Source organism: Euprymna scolopes, chromosome 46 (assembly GCF_053919585.1).
Source record: "Euprymna scolopes isolate OS-2025 chromosome 46, ASM5391958v1, whole genome shotgun sequence".
Lineage (NCBI taxonomy): Eukaryota > Metazoa > Mollusca > Cephalopoda > Sepiida > Sepiolidae > Euprymna > Euprymna scolopes.
This window is the reverse complement of record NC_136527.1, coordinates 101,208,172-101,225,297: the sequence shown is the minus strand read 5'-3', so window position 1 is coordinate 101,225,297 and position 17,126 is coordinate 101,208,172. Positions and strand designations below refer to the sequence as shown.

The window sequence follows — 17,126 nt, the reverse complement described above, 5'->3', positions numbered from 1 at the left end:
TGCCCAGATATGGCAGCAGTATTCCATCCTTGGACGTACTTGGCTTTTATATATATATTTTTGCATTAGCGTAAATATTTTATATTTGAGGTTCACATAATGGCCACTAGACGTCATTTCTCTTTTGAAGAATAATGGTCGATAACTCGTCTCTTTTGCTAATATATCACTGACATGCAGAAGTGCCGAGTATTGAATTAAAAATGAAAACAAGAAAAACAGAGACAATTACTAAAAAAAAACAAAAAAAAACTAATGTTAATTTCAACTAAAAACAATGTTGTCTGCTTAGTTTTCGTGTCGTAATTAGATGAATATTATTGGAATATTGCATGAAGTATTTCCATCATTTTATTAATCAACTAGCGGGGGTACCCGGCGTTGCCCGAGTGTTTGTTTCCGGGACGGGGGGAAGTTTTAAAAAATGTTATGGTAAATAAGTAGGAAGGATCAAACCCGGAGTCATGAGTAAAAGTAGGAAAATAAAATATGAAAAAAAAAAAACCATCTGCAACGTTAACAGTTCGGCCACCAAGAAAAGTCCCATTCCAGTTGTTTAGGAAAAAAAAAACGACTACGGTAGGTCGGCGTGAACGTGAAAATATAATGTGAATTGTCCAGCATGCTAACCACTACGCCACAGAGCGCTGCAGCTTAGTTTAGTGATTTTAAATAACTTCACATGAAAGAACTACGAAGCCAAACCGGTGTTCTCTTAACTGTTCCTTGTGAACGATCCCCAAACGGTGTTAAGTGGTGGCAGGGGGAGGAGGAATTTATTAGAGAGAAAATATTTTACCACTTCCATTGATCTTAACCGATTTTGGCCGTGACTTCTCAGCAGAAAAAGTATAGAAATCTAAGATTATCGAGGAATTTGAGAAATAATAAGCCTATAACACACCTCAGATATTGTTCTGCCGTTTGTGCATATTATATTTGCATGAAATATCTTGATTTTTAATCCTATTAATGTCAAAATCAGACGGGAAAAAATGAGTTCATTTTATTTATATAGAGATGAATCTGCCATATATTGTAACAAGACAGATTGTAGTTACTTCCCCCTGACTTTATTTTATTTATAGGTTCATTTACAATCCCTCCCCATGGGACAGTTAGACACCAGAATCGTTTTTTAACGGAAAAAATTGTCTCAGTTATGAAGGACTGCTCCTTCACCGAAAGAGAACAAGAAATGAAAGTGCAGCACCCGAAGAACAGATACTACACTTTGAGATATTAAATCCTTTATTCATGTACGACGTACCCCTCCACCGTACTGTATACCGATACTCCATGGCTGACTGGGATAGCTTCCGTACATTTATCTGATCTACTTCTGCATTCCATTTTTAAAAAGGATGTGTCCTCTATAGTATCAGACCTGACCGAATAGTTAATTGTAGGCATAGACCGATTCATACCATCTAAAATATTCCAACAAAAACCTAACAGCCAGCCATGGTTTTCCCCAGAATGTGCTGCTGCCATTGTGCACAGAAATCACTTTTTCCATAACTACCAACGTAATAGATGCACTGAGACTAAAGCTGCTTTCAGGAACGCCAGCAACCACTGTAAAAGAATAATAAAAAAATGCAAGAGAGCTATATGCCCAGTCTGTTAAATCCAAGGTAGCTGATCAGCGGCTTGGTTCCCACCAGTTTTGGCAAATAACATATAGGATCCTGAACAGAAGTGTGCGTTCTATCCCAACCATTATCAATGGACCAGAGGTCATCTCGTCAGCTACAGACAAGGCCAAACTATTTGCAAAGAACTTTGCAGCTAATTCTACCCTATGCGACGAAGACCATCAACTCCTCATATTTCCTCCTATAACACAGAACACGCTAGGTAACATACAAATATCTGTGCATGAGGTCGCGAAGCTAATCAAGAACCTTGATTCCAGTAAAGCTACTGGCCCTGACGGCATCCCAATTATAGTGTTAAAAAAGCTTCAACCAGAACTTGCTCCCATACTTACGAAACTGTTTAAACGTTGCCTTAAGGAGAAGTGCTTTCCAACACCCTGGAAAACCTCATCAGTATGCCCTGTATTTAAGAACTCAGGTGATAAGTCATCTACAGACCAATAAGTCTCCTGTGTGTCCTGAGTAAGTTGTTTGAATCCATATTAGAGAAATAGTCAACCACCTCAGCAGAAATAACCTTCTTAGTGACACGCAATATCGTTTCCGTTCTGCAAGATCTACTGCAGATGTGCTAACTGTTATCTCATAGGATTAGTGAATCTCTTGACAAAGACTTCCTTTCCAAGGCAATTGCTCTTGACATATCAAAAGCCTTTGACAAGGTATGGCATAAAGGCCTACTTACAAGATCTCCAGCTACGGTATAACTGGAAATATTCTCTATCATTAAATCATTTCTCTCTGATAGGCTCATAAGAGTAGTGGTTGATGGACAAAAAGCAGAGGCCTGCAAGTATTAATGCTGGAGTCCCTCAAGGGTCCATCCTGATCTACATCAACGATTTCCCTAAACACATACTTAAATCATTCGTTGACATCTATGCTGATGACACGACCATCTACGGCAACACATCAAAGGCCGTAAATGACAAAGCTCACTCTGATTCTCTCTCCTCTGATCTCGAACGAGTGGTTCAGTGAGAGAAGACGTGGCTGGTTACCTTTAATGCATCTAAAAACCAAACTCCTATCTTTACATCATCAACGCTCTGATCCCCATCTGGCATCAATTAAAAAGAAGATATCTCACTACTGATGCAATTCTCTATCTATATAAAAGTCAAGTACGTCCAAGGATGGAATACTGCTGCCATATCTGAGCAGGAGCTGCTAAAAACAGCATATCTTCCTTGACAGAGTACAAAATAGACTTTGTGGCTTAGTGGGGGATGTCCTTTTCTCTTCCCTGCAACCTCTCTCCCACAGAAGAGATGTTGCGAGCCTCTTTGTTTTATCGTTATTTCCATGGCAGGTGCTCGGCTGAACTCCAATCTCTGATCCCCCTCGCCAATCCTTTACAAAAAACACCCATCTAGCTGAATCCACTGTCAAAAACTTTCCCCACTCTTTATCTATGCCTAAATCAAAACGTAGATTGCATGAACAAAGCTTCTTTCTTAGAACAGCACGCCAGTGGAACTCTGTTCCGTCTGCTTGCTTCCCTCCTGACTACAACCTGGATATCTTCAAGTCCAACGTAAACAAATTTCTGATGAACCGCCTCCTTAGGTAGACACTTTAAATATCCACACTAAGTACTGTACTTACAATAACCCTTATCCCTGAGTGGCCTCCGGGCTTTGATAAGTGGTGACCTCCTTGTAAAAAAAAAAAAAATAAAAAATAACAATACAGTGAAAATCAACAATGAACCAAAAACTTAGGCACATGGCCAACTCAAAAGGGGGGATTGTGGGGGTCGTTGGTCATCCTTGTCACTCTAGAACTAAATAAAATCAAAAGTTTCTCCCAGCTAGTATGTTCTTTCACCATAATACCGCATTCACCCTTTCGTACTGGGGGACGTCCTACTTAACTCCCAATTTTTAAAACATTTTTTATTGACGTGTAAAAAAAAACAAAAAAAACTCCACTTTGATCTTGACCGAAAGGCCAAGTAGCAGCTGTAATTTTATTCCGAAAACTATTTTCATTAACAATTTAATGGGTTTGTATTACTGTACACATAGATTCGAAAAAGTTGTCAAAAAACAAATATATAACAAATAAATGTTATCAAAGGCAAGATAAGTTACTTTTCTACCTAACTGGATATATTTTTTGTGTTTTTATTCAATATAACATGTTTATTCAGCTCGAAAAACATGCAGTGTTTACCGATGTATTAAAAAATTCAAAATGGCGCCCGACACTCTCTTTAACACGGTAAGTTCAGGAAAAGATGTTATAAATAATAAACTAGACAAAATACTATTAGAAATTCGCTCATTATATGTTACCGTGACATAAGTTGACATATATTCGGTGTTTTTTTAATAGTATTTTGTCTAGTTTATTATTTATAACATCTTTTCCCAAACTTACCATGTTAAAAGAGAGTGTCGGGCGCCATCTTGAATTTTCCAATACATCGGTAAACACTGCATGTTTTTCGAGCTGAATAAACATGTTACATTGAATAAAAACACAAAAAATATACCCAGTTTGGTAGAAAAGTAACTTATCTTGCCTTTGATAACATTTATTTGTTATATATTTGTTTTTTTGACAACTTTTTCGAATCTATGTGTACCTATTTACTATGCCTCCCCACGGGACAGAGTTAGACACCAGGGTCGTTTTTTGTGTACAGTAATACAAACCCAATTTAATTCTTCATATTCATGTTACAATTTAGAGATTTAGAGATTCGAAAAAATGGTGAAAAAAAAATCAAATATATAACAATTCATCGTTTTTCGTAGTGTTTGGATATGTTACTAAATCCAACATGGCAATTAAATAGATACCATTAGTTTTCATTGAAATTCAAAATTTCGATTTTCGAATTTTGCTATTACCAGGTGACCCCCCCCCCTACAAAAAAAAAGAAGCTAAATGGAGGCCATCTAGAACATATGCTGTAGAACGGAGAAAAAAAGGCCAAAGACCCTAGTGTTTTAATGTGATGTTTTGAATATAATAAACTAGTTATGACCAAAGTTTCATTTCATTCGGATAAAACACTAAGAAACGGGATCTAATTAGAGTTGGGGCCCCGTTTTTTTTGGGGGGGGGGGTCACCCTGTATATTATTATAATGAAGAACCGCCATATTGTTTTATTCGTCCAAACATGTCCGATAAGATTTTTTTTTTTCTTTTTTTTCTTTTTTTTCTTTTTTTCTTTTTTTTCTTTTTTTCTTTTTTTCTTTTTTTCTTTTTTTTCTTTTTTTTTCTTTCTTTTTTTTCTTTTTCTTTTTTTCTTTTCTTTTTTTCTTTTCTTTTTTTTTCTTTTTCTTTTTTAATTTTTTTCTTTTCTTTTTCTTTTTTTTATTTTTTTTCTTTTTTCTTTTTTATTTTTTTTCTTTTTTTTTTTCTTTTTTTCTTTTTTTTCTTTTTCTTTTTTTTTTTTTTTTTTTTTTTTTTTAACTCCCCGAATCTGATTTGAATGAAATCTCTATTCGCTGCAAGGGTCATTCAGCGACAACCGTTTCTATGGAAATCTCCTCGGCTTGATTCGCTGGATGGTTCGATCAAAATCTGTGGCCTTATACTTCAATTAAGTGAGCACGCACGGAAATGGGACTTTTTTTTTTTTTTTTTTTTCTTAATCTTTACGTAATCGGAAGTAGGCAAAAAATAAAAATAAAATACAAATATAAAGCTTGCATGACATAAAGAAGTAATTTTGCTTCTTTCAAATCAGAGAAACAAGAATGGACTCGTTTTCTCCTTCGTTTTTATTGACCGCCCCGACCCCCCTCCCCCCGACAAAAGGAGGGTGGACCTACAAATTCACCCTTGTCCGTTCGTCTGCCCGCACTTTTCTCAATAACTACGCCTTGGAATTTTTTGAAATTTTGCACAAACATTAAACATGATATGAGTAAAAAAAAAAAAGTAACAGAACGGATTTTCCGGGAAAATTCCGGTTGCCCCCCCCCCCGTTCCCCTAGGGGTATCTTTCGGGTTAAAATGGCTAAAATTGACACTTGTGCTTATTAAAAAAAAAAATAAATAAATTTCATGCCTTGGAGTTTTATAAAACTTTCTGAAAAAGTTGTAACTGATTTCTATATAATTTTGTTTGTCTATACTTTGCGATAACTCTTGGGTGTGCCCCAGGGGCTCTTTTAGGGCTGATAAAAACACTCCATTTTTTTGGATTATTTTAACATATTTGTCCAAAATTTTCTGTGTAAGTCTATTTAGCAGTTTTGCATGGTGCTGAACTCAAATTTAAATATGTTAAGGGTTTGGAGACTTTGGGGCTAACTGAGGGGGGAAGCAAATGATGGACTTAGTCATTTCTTTTTTTTTTTTTTTTTTGCATGGTGCAGAACTCAAATGTACATATGTTAAGGTCTAAAACTGCACCATTCATTTTCACCAGGATTTGACGTCCCCTGGGGACTTTTTGGGCTAAATGGGAGAGGGGGGCAAATGCTGAACTTAATCATTTTTTTTTTTATGCGTTGTTAACTGTGCACTCACGGGGGACCATACATGTTTCACTTGTTTTTTTTAAGTTTTCTAATTTGTATATTTATTTTCTACTGAAATAAAGATGTCCTCGACATAGCGTGCATATGTAGGGGTCTTTAAAATGTTTTATTCTCTAGATGTGCCGTGTAGCATTCATTTCTCTTCCCTGCAACCTCTTTCCCAGAGAAGAGACGTTGCAAGCCTGTCTCTGCTTTATCATTATTTTCATAGAAGGTGCTCGTCTGAGCTTCAATCTATGGTCCCCCACTGAAGCTATCTTGATCTGGTCCAACTCCTGACTTTCAACTATATCAAACTTCGAACGGTCGTTGACTCTGAACCCCAAAACTGTAAACCGTCCCTAACTTTTTTCTTTTTTTTTTTTTTAATTCAATTTTCACCCCAAACAAGGCACAGTGGCACTTTGAAGCAGGGGGCTACTATCAGGGACTTAATTAGCAGGGTCATTATGAAGGGAAATGAGTAGAAAGATGTTTGTTAACATTACACTTGAACTTCTGCATATTAGTGCAGTTGGGAAAGCAGAATCCCGGAAGGGAGTTCCAAAGACCCGCAGTTCTGGAGAAGAAACTATTGGAATAAAAGGCTTGTCTGTAAATTTCCGCCAAACTCATTGACACCCTTAAAACTGACCATATGCTCCAATTATTACCAAATCTTGACAATAAAGATTGAATCCATCTGATCTGCATGACGTCCTCCTTGACTGAAGGTCTGTTACAGGGAGATTCTCAGAACTCAGTGGCTATATGTAAAGTCTGGGAAGTTTGTCCAAAAACACGCAAAGGAATGGCGCAAAAACGTTGCCATTTTCACTCTTTATCTGCGGTTCCACACCAAACACATCTTCGCTTGCCATATGCCGAAGCAGACGCACCTCTCTTGCACTTTGTTTACTGGGTATATTTGTCAAATAGTTTAAAAAAAAAAAATTTTTTCATGAGTCCAGCTGCTCCTATAATTATAATTGGAGTAATATTGAAATGTTGGAAATCTTAACATTCCAGTTTCTTTTCATATCTCAAACCCGACAAACAGCAAAGTCCCACCCCTACACAGTAGAAATCCCCAGATGTCAGAAAGCCTTCTGCTCTAATAGTTTCCTCCCCCAGAACGGTTAGACTTTGAAATTCCCTTCCGGGTTCCTGCTTCCCCAACTGTACTGACATGCAGAAGTTCAAGTGTAATGTGAACAGATATCTTGCTGCTCAACTCCCTACATAGTATCCCTGCAATTTATGTCCCTGATAGTAGACCCTTACATCAAAGTGGCACTGTGTCTTGTTTGGGGTGAAAATGTAATAAAAATAGAGTAACAAAAGAAATAAAGGTCCAATGATCGACCCCCCCCCCCGAGGTACACCCGCATTTATATCATATTGTTTAGACGTGCGATAATGGAGGACAACCGGGATTCTTCTCTTATTTAAAAAGTATTTGATTATTTTAAGTATTCGTCCATTAATACAATGGGATCTGATTTTCATGAGAAGACCATCATGCATCATCGTGCAGCCTTATTTATCTTCCCTCCTTTTTTTTCTTCCCTCCATCCTCTCTGTATTCCTCTTCTTTCCTCACCCTCTCCCCATCTCGACATCCATTTCTTTTCTTTTTCTCTTGCAACCCCCCCCCACTCAATAATATATTGATCTTTCTTCTCCCACTCCTTCCCTGTATTTATTTCTTCCCTTTTTCTTCCTACCCCTCCTCCTCCTCCTACTTTCTTATTCTTATCTCCTTCCCTCCTTTGTATTTATCTCTATCTCTTTCTTCTCTTCCTCATCTTCCCTTGTTTATATCTATCTACCTATCTCTTTTCCCTTTTCTCCTTTCACCCCCCCCTTTTCTGTATCTATTTCTTTTTCTTTGCCCCCTCCCCATTTCCTCTCTGTATCTCTTTCCTCCTACTCCTTCTTTCTGTGTATCTATCTCCCCACTCTTTCTGTGTATCTATCTATCTATCTATCTCCCCACTCTTTCTGTGTATCTATCTATCTATCTCCCCACTCTTTCTGTGTATCTATCTATCTATCTCCCCACTCTTTCTGTGTATCTATCTATCTATCTATCTATCTCCCCACTCTTTCTGTGTATCTATTTATCTATCTCCCCACTCTTTCTGTGTATCTATTTATCTATCTCCCCACTCTTTCTGTGTATCTATTTATCTATCTCCCCACTCTTTCTGTGTATCCATCTATCTATCTCCCCACTCTTTCTGTGTATCTATCTATCTCCCCACTCTTTCTGTGTATCTATCTATCTCCCCACTCTTTCTGTGTATCTATCTATCTCCCCACTCTTTCTGTGTATCTATCTATCTCCCCACTCTTTCTGTGTATCTATCTATCTCCCCACTCTTTCTGTGTATCTATCTATCTCCCCACTCTTTCTGTGTATCTATCTATCTCCCCACTCTTTCTGTGTATCTATCTATCTATCTCCCCACTCTTTCTGTGTATCTATCTATCTATCTCCCCACTCTTTCTGTGTATCTATCTATCTATCTATCTATCTATCTCCCCACTCTTTCTGTGTATCTATCTATCTATCTATCTCCCCACTCTTTCTGTGTATCTATCTATCTATCTATCTCCCCACTCTTTCTGTGTATCTATCTATCTCCCCACTCTTTCTGTGTATCTATCTATCTATCTCCCCACTCTTTCTGAATATCTATCTATCTATCTATCTCCCCACTCTTTCTGTGTATCTATCTATCTATCTCCCCACTCTTTCTGTGTATCTGTCTATCTATCTCCCCACTCTTTCTGTGTATCTATCTATCTATCTCCCCACTCTTTCTGTGTATCTATCTATCTATCTCCCCACTCTTTCTGTGTATCTATCTATCTATCTCCCCACTCTTTCTGTGTATCTATCTATCTATCTCCCCACTCTTTCTGTGTATCTATCTATCTATCTCCCCACTCTTTCTGTGTATCTATCTATCTATCTCCCCACTCTTTCTGTGTATCTATCTATCTATCTCCCCACTCTTTCTGTGTATCTATCTATCTATCTCCCCACTCTTTCTGTGTATCTATCTATCTATCTCCCCACTCTTTCTGTGTATCTATCTCTTTTCCTTTTTCTTCCTCCGCCTCCCTTTCTGTATCTCTCTTTTTTTTTCTTCCCAGCTTCCCTTTCTATCTATTTAATGTAAAAAATAAAATAATATAAAAAAAAATGTCTTGGCTCAGTTAAACGCAGCATCGTGATGCTGAGATGGAAAAGATAAAGAAATACCGAGATCTTAGATCTCATATACGACATGAAAAGAAACTGGAATCTTAGGAAGACTTCCATCATTCCAATTATTATAGGAGCAGCCGGACTTTTGAAAAATTTCGAAAACTATCTTGCACATATACCCGGTGAACCAAGTGCAAGAGACTCGAACAATTGCACTTAAAACACGATTAGGATCTTAAAAAGATCTCTTAATTGGAATGTATGAGACAGTGAGTGAATGTCAAAACACGGTTAGGATCTTAAAAAGATCTCTCAATTGGAATGTATGAGACAGTGAGTGAATGTCTGGCATCCATTAGGATGCCCCATCTACAGCCAGAACAAAATAAGAAAATAAAATAAAAAAATTTTTTTAAATGCGACCCTTGATTACCGACACTTTTTGGATTTTAGCCAGGTTGCGGCTCTGACATTAATACGTTGCTATGACCCCTAACACAGTGAGGAAGGGTTGGACTTTAAAGGAGAAGGGTGCTATCGATGATAATGGCTTGATTGAACTGCTGTAATTAGTGATGCTGATCGTAGTCATTGCTGACGGGCTGTAGTATAGGAAGCAAAGCTGCTGCTGATTATCATAGTAATTTAAAAATGGGGTTTGTATTACTGTACACATAGATTCGAAAAAGTTGTCAAAAAACAAATATATAACAAATAAATGTTATCAAAGGCAAGATAAGTTACTTTTCTACGAAACTGGATATGTTTTCAGTGTTTTTATTTAATGTAACATGTTTATTCAGCTCAAAAAACATAGTGTTTACCGATGTATTCGAAAAATGAAAATGGCGGTATGCTTGCTGTTGCAAACGGTAAGTTTGGGAAAATGAGTATAAAAAAAAAATTATACAAAATACTGTTAGAAACTCGCTCAATATATATTACTATGACATAGACGGACATATATTCGGTGGGTTTCCAACAGTATTTTGTATAATTTGTTTGTTTGAACTTATTTTCCCAAACTTACCGTGTTCAATAGCGAGCACGCCGCCATTTTTCTTTTTCAAAATATATCGATAAACATTGTATGATTTTCGAACCGATTACACGTTTTAAAGTGAGTAAAACCACTAAAAACTTTTCCAGATAGGTAGAAGAGTAACTTATCTTGCCTTTGGTAACAGTTATTTGTTATTTATTTATATATTTGTTTTTTTGACCACTTTTTCGAAACTGTACACAACAAACCCAAAATACCATTCCTTCTAGTAGATTGTTATCGATCGGTTTTGTACTTCGATTAGCTTTTTCTCAATTCTTCTTGTGATCGATTAGGTTTGCCCGTCGTCGGTTTTAGTGTGGCCGTCTCCGCCGTCGTCGGTTTTGATGTGCCCGTCCCCTCCGTCGTCGGTTTTGATGTGCCCGTCTCCGCCGTCGTCGGTTTTGGTGTGCCCGTCTCCGCCGTCGTCGGTTTTGGTGTGCCCGTCTCCGCCGTCGTCGGTTTTGGTGTGCCCGTCTCCGCCGTCGTCGGTTTTGGTGTGGCCGTCTCCGCCGTCGTCGGTTTTGGTGTGGCCGTCCCCGCCGTCGTCGGTTTTGGTGTGGCCGTCGTCGGTTTTGGTGTGGCCGTCCCCGCCGTCGTCGGTTTTGGTGTGGCCGTCCCCGCCGTCGTCGGTTTTGGTGTGGCCGTCCCCGCCGTCGTCGGTTTTGACCTGTGCGACCTTTTCTTGTTATAGACTTTCGTTCCAAAGAATTAAAATTGTTAACAATAGAAATTATGAATCGGCGACGGATCACGCGCCAGGGCGAAGACAGTTATAAGTAGGTCGATTGCTTTGGTAAATTAACCATTGAAAACTTTTGCCTGGACACACACACTTTTTGACGTGTGTGCGTCTGTGTAATTGGGGGATGGGGGGGGGCAAGCTTCCTGTTCCCAAAATACCTTCCAAGTTCTCCAAAACGGCGACAGATAAGATTTCCCCTCTCATTTTACTATGTCCTCTACCCGCCTCACCCCCACATCTGCCCGTCTCTTTCTTTCTTTCTTTCTAAATTAGGTCAATGACGCCCGAACTGACCTGAGCGGAGGCGAAGGAGCGTAAAAGAGCGAAGAAGGAAAACCTCACTTTAGTCGACCTCCCCGCCTACACCCTCACGAGAAGCGCCAAGATGAAAATAACAAAAATTTTCATACGGAATGCTTTGAGTAGTGACATTTTGTGTTGAGCTGTGACCATTTAAATCCTGCTTGGCCCTTTATCGCGGGGGGGGGGGGGGTAGGAGTCTGTTGAGAATACAAAAACTATTATTTGCAATGACGAGGGTGGATGGTTACTATTTCACGACTGCTGATTATTTACGGTGAATTTCCCCCCCCCCCTCTCACAGGGTAAAAATCACTTGAGAGCGTATTGTGGTTATACGAGAAAATAAATCTGTGTACGCGTTATAAATGTGTCTTTTCTGTGTCTTATGTTATACATTAGTACATTAGGGGTCATTTCGAGTTAAAAGTTTATTTACTGCACCCAGTTGAACTAGAGAAAATCATGATTTAAATGTGTATGTCTCGTCTAAATAACTAACGATGAATATCTAATATGACCGACCAGACGGGTGATCAAAAAGTCAGATCGAGCGTACCGGAAAACGAAATGAAATTGACAACTTCTAAACAAAAATGAGTACCTTTTATTTTCTTGAATAAAAAAAAAAAAAAAAAAAAAAACTTACTTGACGAAAACACGACTGTTTTTGCTTTAATAATTATTTTTTTATTAAAACGTAACAAATAAAAATTTCAATTTGGCTTGAACTTTGCGGTTTTCGGATTATTTTTTATTTTTACTATTGTTTTTTAACCGGATTTAACTAACAAACAAAACAAAAACAACCTTGGTGCTTATGCACTTATGTTACCGTTAACTTAAGTGCCTTCTCAAATGTTTGAAGTGTTTCTAATATTTTTACCTATAACTATAATCTCTGGCAAAAATTTCATTTCGAGTTGAAAGTTTATTTACTGCACCCATCTGAACTATAGAAAATCATGATTTAAATGTGTATGTTTCGTTTAAATAACTAAAGATGTTTGTTTGAATCAAAACGGAAAATTACCTCCCTTTTCAACGCTCCCGTGTCTTACGATCGTTTTCAACAAATTCTATTTTTTAATTTTCTTTAATAAATAATTTTCTACCTTATCGATTTTCATAATTTTTGGATATAATCATCTTAAAAATACGAGGAATACGTAGATACCATTGTTTTCGTGTGAGATTCGGTTTTACGATTTCTGAAATTTCGTTCTGATAGTGTAGAAGTGCCAAATTTTGTAAAAATCGTTTTGATCTTGATTTAATCTCCTGCAACGTCAGCCCTCTTTTTTTTCTTTTCCTTTTTTTACAAAGGCATCACCACATTATCAAGGCCAAGAGGCCACTCGAGTCTAAGGGTTAAAGAGTGTACAGTAGAAATTGGACAATATAGTAACCATTAGTAATGGAAATTCGGTAAATTTATTAACTTATATGGAAAGGCTCATCAAAAACTTATTTACGTTCGACTTGAAGACAACTATATTGTAATCAGCTGGAAAGCAGAAAAACGGAAGACAATTCCATAGACGTGCAATTCTAAGAAAGAAGCTTTGCCCATGGAATCTACGTTTAGGTTTAGGCACAGATAAAGAGTGAGGGAAACTAGTGATAGTGTTTCACTGTTTCTTGTGAAAGTTTGGCGAGGAGGGGGAACCATAGAATGGAGCTCAGCCGAGCACTTGCCATGAAAATAACGATAAAGCAGAGACAAGCTCGCAACATCTCCTCTGTGAGAAAGACGTTTCAGGGAAGAGAAAAGGACAAGGCAGGATAAGTCCCTTCTAGCAGCTCCTGCCCATATGTGGCAACGGTATTCCATCCTTGGACGTACCTGGCTCTTATATAGATAGAGAATTGCATCAGCAGTGAGATATCTACTGGGTCGATAGAAAGATCCCACCATTTTTCCAGTGGCCTTGGCAACGGATTTAATGTATGTGTTCCATTTAAGATCAGGAGTAAAAATTGGTTAGTCATCTCATAAGATGTATAGTAATAACTAGGGCTATGACAACAGCATATTCTTTTCATTGTTTTGACTCTCGAGTGTATATCTGATAGAGTTCGACACAATTAACCATCGAGAACCACATCACTCTGTATAAAAATATAAGATATCTGTTGTGTCGTGGAACTACAGTGAAAATAATAACAATCAAGTCGAGGTTCGGTTAAGAAACAAGTGTATTAACAATAATGTACAAAGATAGGAAAGCGTGTATATCTGCTGGGCACTCGGCTAGCAGTTAAAGTGCAGTCGCATCTCTCTCACCGGTGTTGGAATTACTAGCGCTATTTATAGTGCTAATTGGTGTAAATTCCTCTGTTCAAGGAAGGCCAGTATAACAATATGAATGGATATATACCTGAGAATCAAAACAAGGAAAAGAATATGCTGTTCTCATAGCCCTAGTAATAATATCCTGAATTTTCAAGAGTCTACAATAATTTTAAATGCCTATACTTATTGAAGGCATGTAAATATTTTTTTTTTTATTTTTTATTTATTTTTTTTTTTTCAGTTTCTATTGGACACCAAAGCTGGCTGAAGACATGATCTCAACCCACACGCCTTTGTCGCATGGTGTAGTCGCCTTTGCTATGGGTAAGTTACAAAAAAATTTGTACGTCAGATGGTTAGCAGTGCAGACTGCACGCTTGTGTATTCAAATTTTTCTGGGACTATGACTTTCGTTGGGAAAGAAGGATAAAATAGTAGGATAGTCTGGCCTTAGTAAGAAAATAAGCCAGACGTTTATGAGATTATCCCACCTCTAAATTCAATAATTTAAATTTTTTGTTCATTATTTTTTTATTTATTTTTTTTATTTATTTATTTTTTTATTTATTTATTTATTTTTTTATTTATTTATTTATTTTTTTATTTATTTATTTATTTTTTTTATTTATTTATTTTTTTATTTATTTATTTTATTTATTTATTTTATTTATTTTATTTATTTTTTTTATTTTTTTTATTTATTTATTTTTTTTATTTATTTATTTTTTTATTTATTTATTTTTTTTATTTATTTATTTTTTATTTATTTATTTTTTATTTATTTATTTTTTTATTTATTTATTTTTTTATTTATTTATTTTTTTATTTATTTATTTTTTTATTTATTTTTTTATTTATTTATTTTTTTATTTATTTATTTATTTTTTTATTTATTTATTTTTTTAATTTATTTTAATTTTTTTTTTTAATTTTTTTTTTATTTTTTTATTTATTTTTTTATTTATTTATTTTTTTTTTTTTTACATCAATTTCATCGATTTCAAATTGAAAAAAAAAAAAAATGACTTTTTGGGGATGAGTTTTCAATAATAACATTCTACTAAATTGAACACCCATTTTGTGGCCATCTCTCTCACGTGACCAGTGAATATTCCCGTCAAAAAAAAAAAAAAAAAAGGATTTGGGGTAAATAATCAAAAGGAATGCTTAAAAGAATATGCAAATTAGCTAGATCCTTTGAAGATGAATGCAATTCCACGATCTATATATAACAAAGTTGTATTTTCTTTTTAAAGAAACAGAAGGGTTTTCAATATGAATATCAATACACAAAAAAAATCATAGAAGTATAGAATTCGGTAAATTTGATAACTTACATGGAACGGCTCATCAAGAACTTATTTACATTAGACTTGAAGACAACCATATTGTAGTCATACGGAAAGCAGGCAATTGGAAGAGAGTTCCGCAGGCGTGCAGTTCTAAGAAAGAAGCTTTGTTCATGGAATCTACGTTTTGATTTGGGTACTGAGAAAGAATGGGAAAAATTATTGACAGCGGTTTCAGCTAGACGGGTGTTTTTTTGTGAAAGATTCGCGGGGGGGGGGCAGAGATTGGGGCTCAGACGAACACTTCTCATGGAAGAAGCTTTGTTCATGGAGTTTAGGTTTAGGTACAGATAAATAGTGTGGGAAATTAGTGATAGTGGTGTTGGCTAAACGAGTGTTTTTCGCGAAAGTTTAGCGAGGGGGTGGACCATAGATTGGAGCTCAGACGAGCACTATGGATATATGCTAGCAAAGTGTAATTTAAAAGGAAAGTAAAATTTAATCAATTTAATTTTGTTGCAAAAAAAGGTTAAAAAAAATTATTTTTTACTCATGGTCAAATCTCGATATATGAATATGCTGAAAATGAATATCACAGTAATATCCTATTTTAGCGTTGGAAAATAAAAATGTTTTTTTTTTTTTTTTTATTCAATTCAAGCAAAGAAGGTTCTGGATATGACCTTAAACTATATCCAGTGGTGAGGCCCCACCTTGCAGGCCATGGGGAGTGTGGAGCCACCCTTTAATTGCCATTGCTCCCAGGTCCACTCTGACCCGGAGTGGTAGCACCTGTTAGGGTTCCAACTATGGGTTAAATAGATTACGACTTGAAAACAAAAAAAATATTCTATTAAAAAAATTTTTTTTCAAAATCTTTGGATTCGGCATTAAATAACCTGGAAAGGGTTGATATGCCCTAAAACAAACAAAACAAGTCAAGCAAAGAATTGAATACAAAGTTTAATTGTGTGTATATATATATAACACGTTTTTTGGTTATGAGTAACTTCATTTTTGAAAGCTGAACACGTCTGTATGGACATGTCCACAAGAACACAACTTATTGCTTCTCACCGAGGGGGGGGGGGCTTGAGCTTTAAAGCAGCCCTGTCATTATATACAGAGTGGCCCCAGCCCATCTCATTTAAATAGGCCTAAAGTAGCAATTCGTCTTACAGGTTCTAGGATATATCCTACTAGCGGGATTGTCCGGTTGTTTGGAGGTGTGGGGGGGTACTACTTCGCTTAGTCTTTACTTTACCCCCCCCCACACACACACACACACCTCCAAACAACCGGACAATCCCGCTAGTAGGATATATCCTAGAACCTGTAAGACGAATTGCTACTTTAGGCCTATTTAAATGAGATGGGCCTCATGTTTTGACAAGCTTCTGGGCTTGACCATTACTCCTGATCTGAAATGGAACACGTACATCAAACTCGTTGCCAAGGTTGCTGGAAAAATAGTGAGATCATTCTACCACTCCAGTAAATATCTCACTACTGATGCAATTCTCTACCAATATAAAAGCCAGGTACGTCCAAGGATGGAGTACTGTTGCCACATCTGGGCAGGAGCTGCTAGAAGGGACTTATCCTGCCTTGACAGAGTTCAGAATAGACTTTGTAGCCTCGTAAATGTCCTTTTCTCTTCCCTGCAACCTCTATCTCACAGAAGAGATGTTGTGAGTTTGTCTCTGATGTATCGTTATTTTCATGGCAAGTGCTCAACTTTCAAGTCTAATATAAACAAATTCAACCTGACATGAGGACATTTGTCCCTACAAGTGAATCCTGTAAATATTCACAATCACATTTTATTCGCAGCCCAAATAAGATTTCATTTCTGACTTTCTCCAAATGGTGTTGCGTCAAATAACGACGCGAAGCTGGATACTCCACCAAACTAAACGAATTCTTGTTCCGGAATCTGGTAAGACTAAGAGACCACAAGAAAGAAAAACTCTTGTGCCTGTTTACTTGCCTCCCCACGAGGGCAGAGTTAGACACAAGGTCGGTTTTTAATGTGAGGGAAAAATCCAGCTCCCCAGATAGGGGCTCTCTGGACAGGGGAAAAAAAT

At 36.8% G+C, this 17,126-nt stretch overlaps 1 protein-coding gene across 1 annotated transcript in view; it reads left to right on the top strand.

Moving 5' to 3' along the window:
* LOC145271203 (TLC domain-containing protein 2-like) overlaps positions 1-17,126 on the top strand; it is a 133,327-nt gene that overhangs the window by 85,835 nt on the left and 30,366 nt on the right. Inside the window, exon 2 of the mRNA XM_080126768.1 lies at positions 13,992-14,074. Coding sequence (XP_079982894.1) covers positions 13,992-14,074 — 83 coding nt within the window. The remainder of the gene's footprint in view (positions 1-13,991; positions 14,075-17,126) is intronic.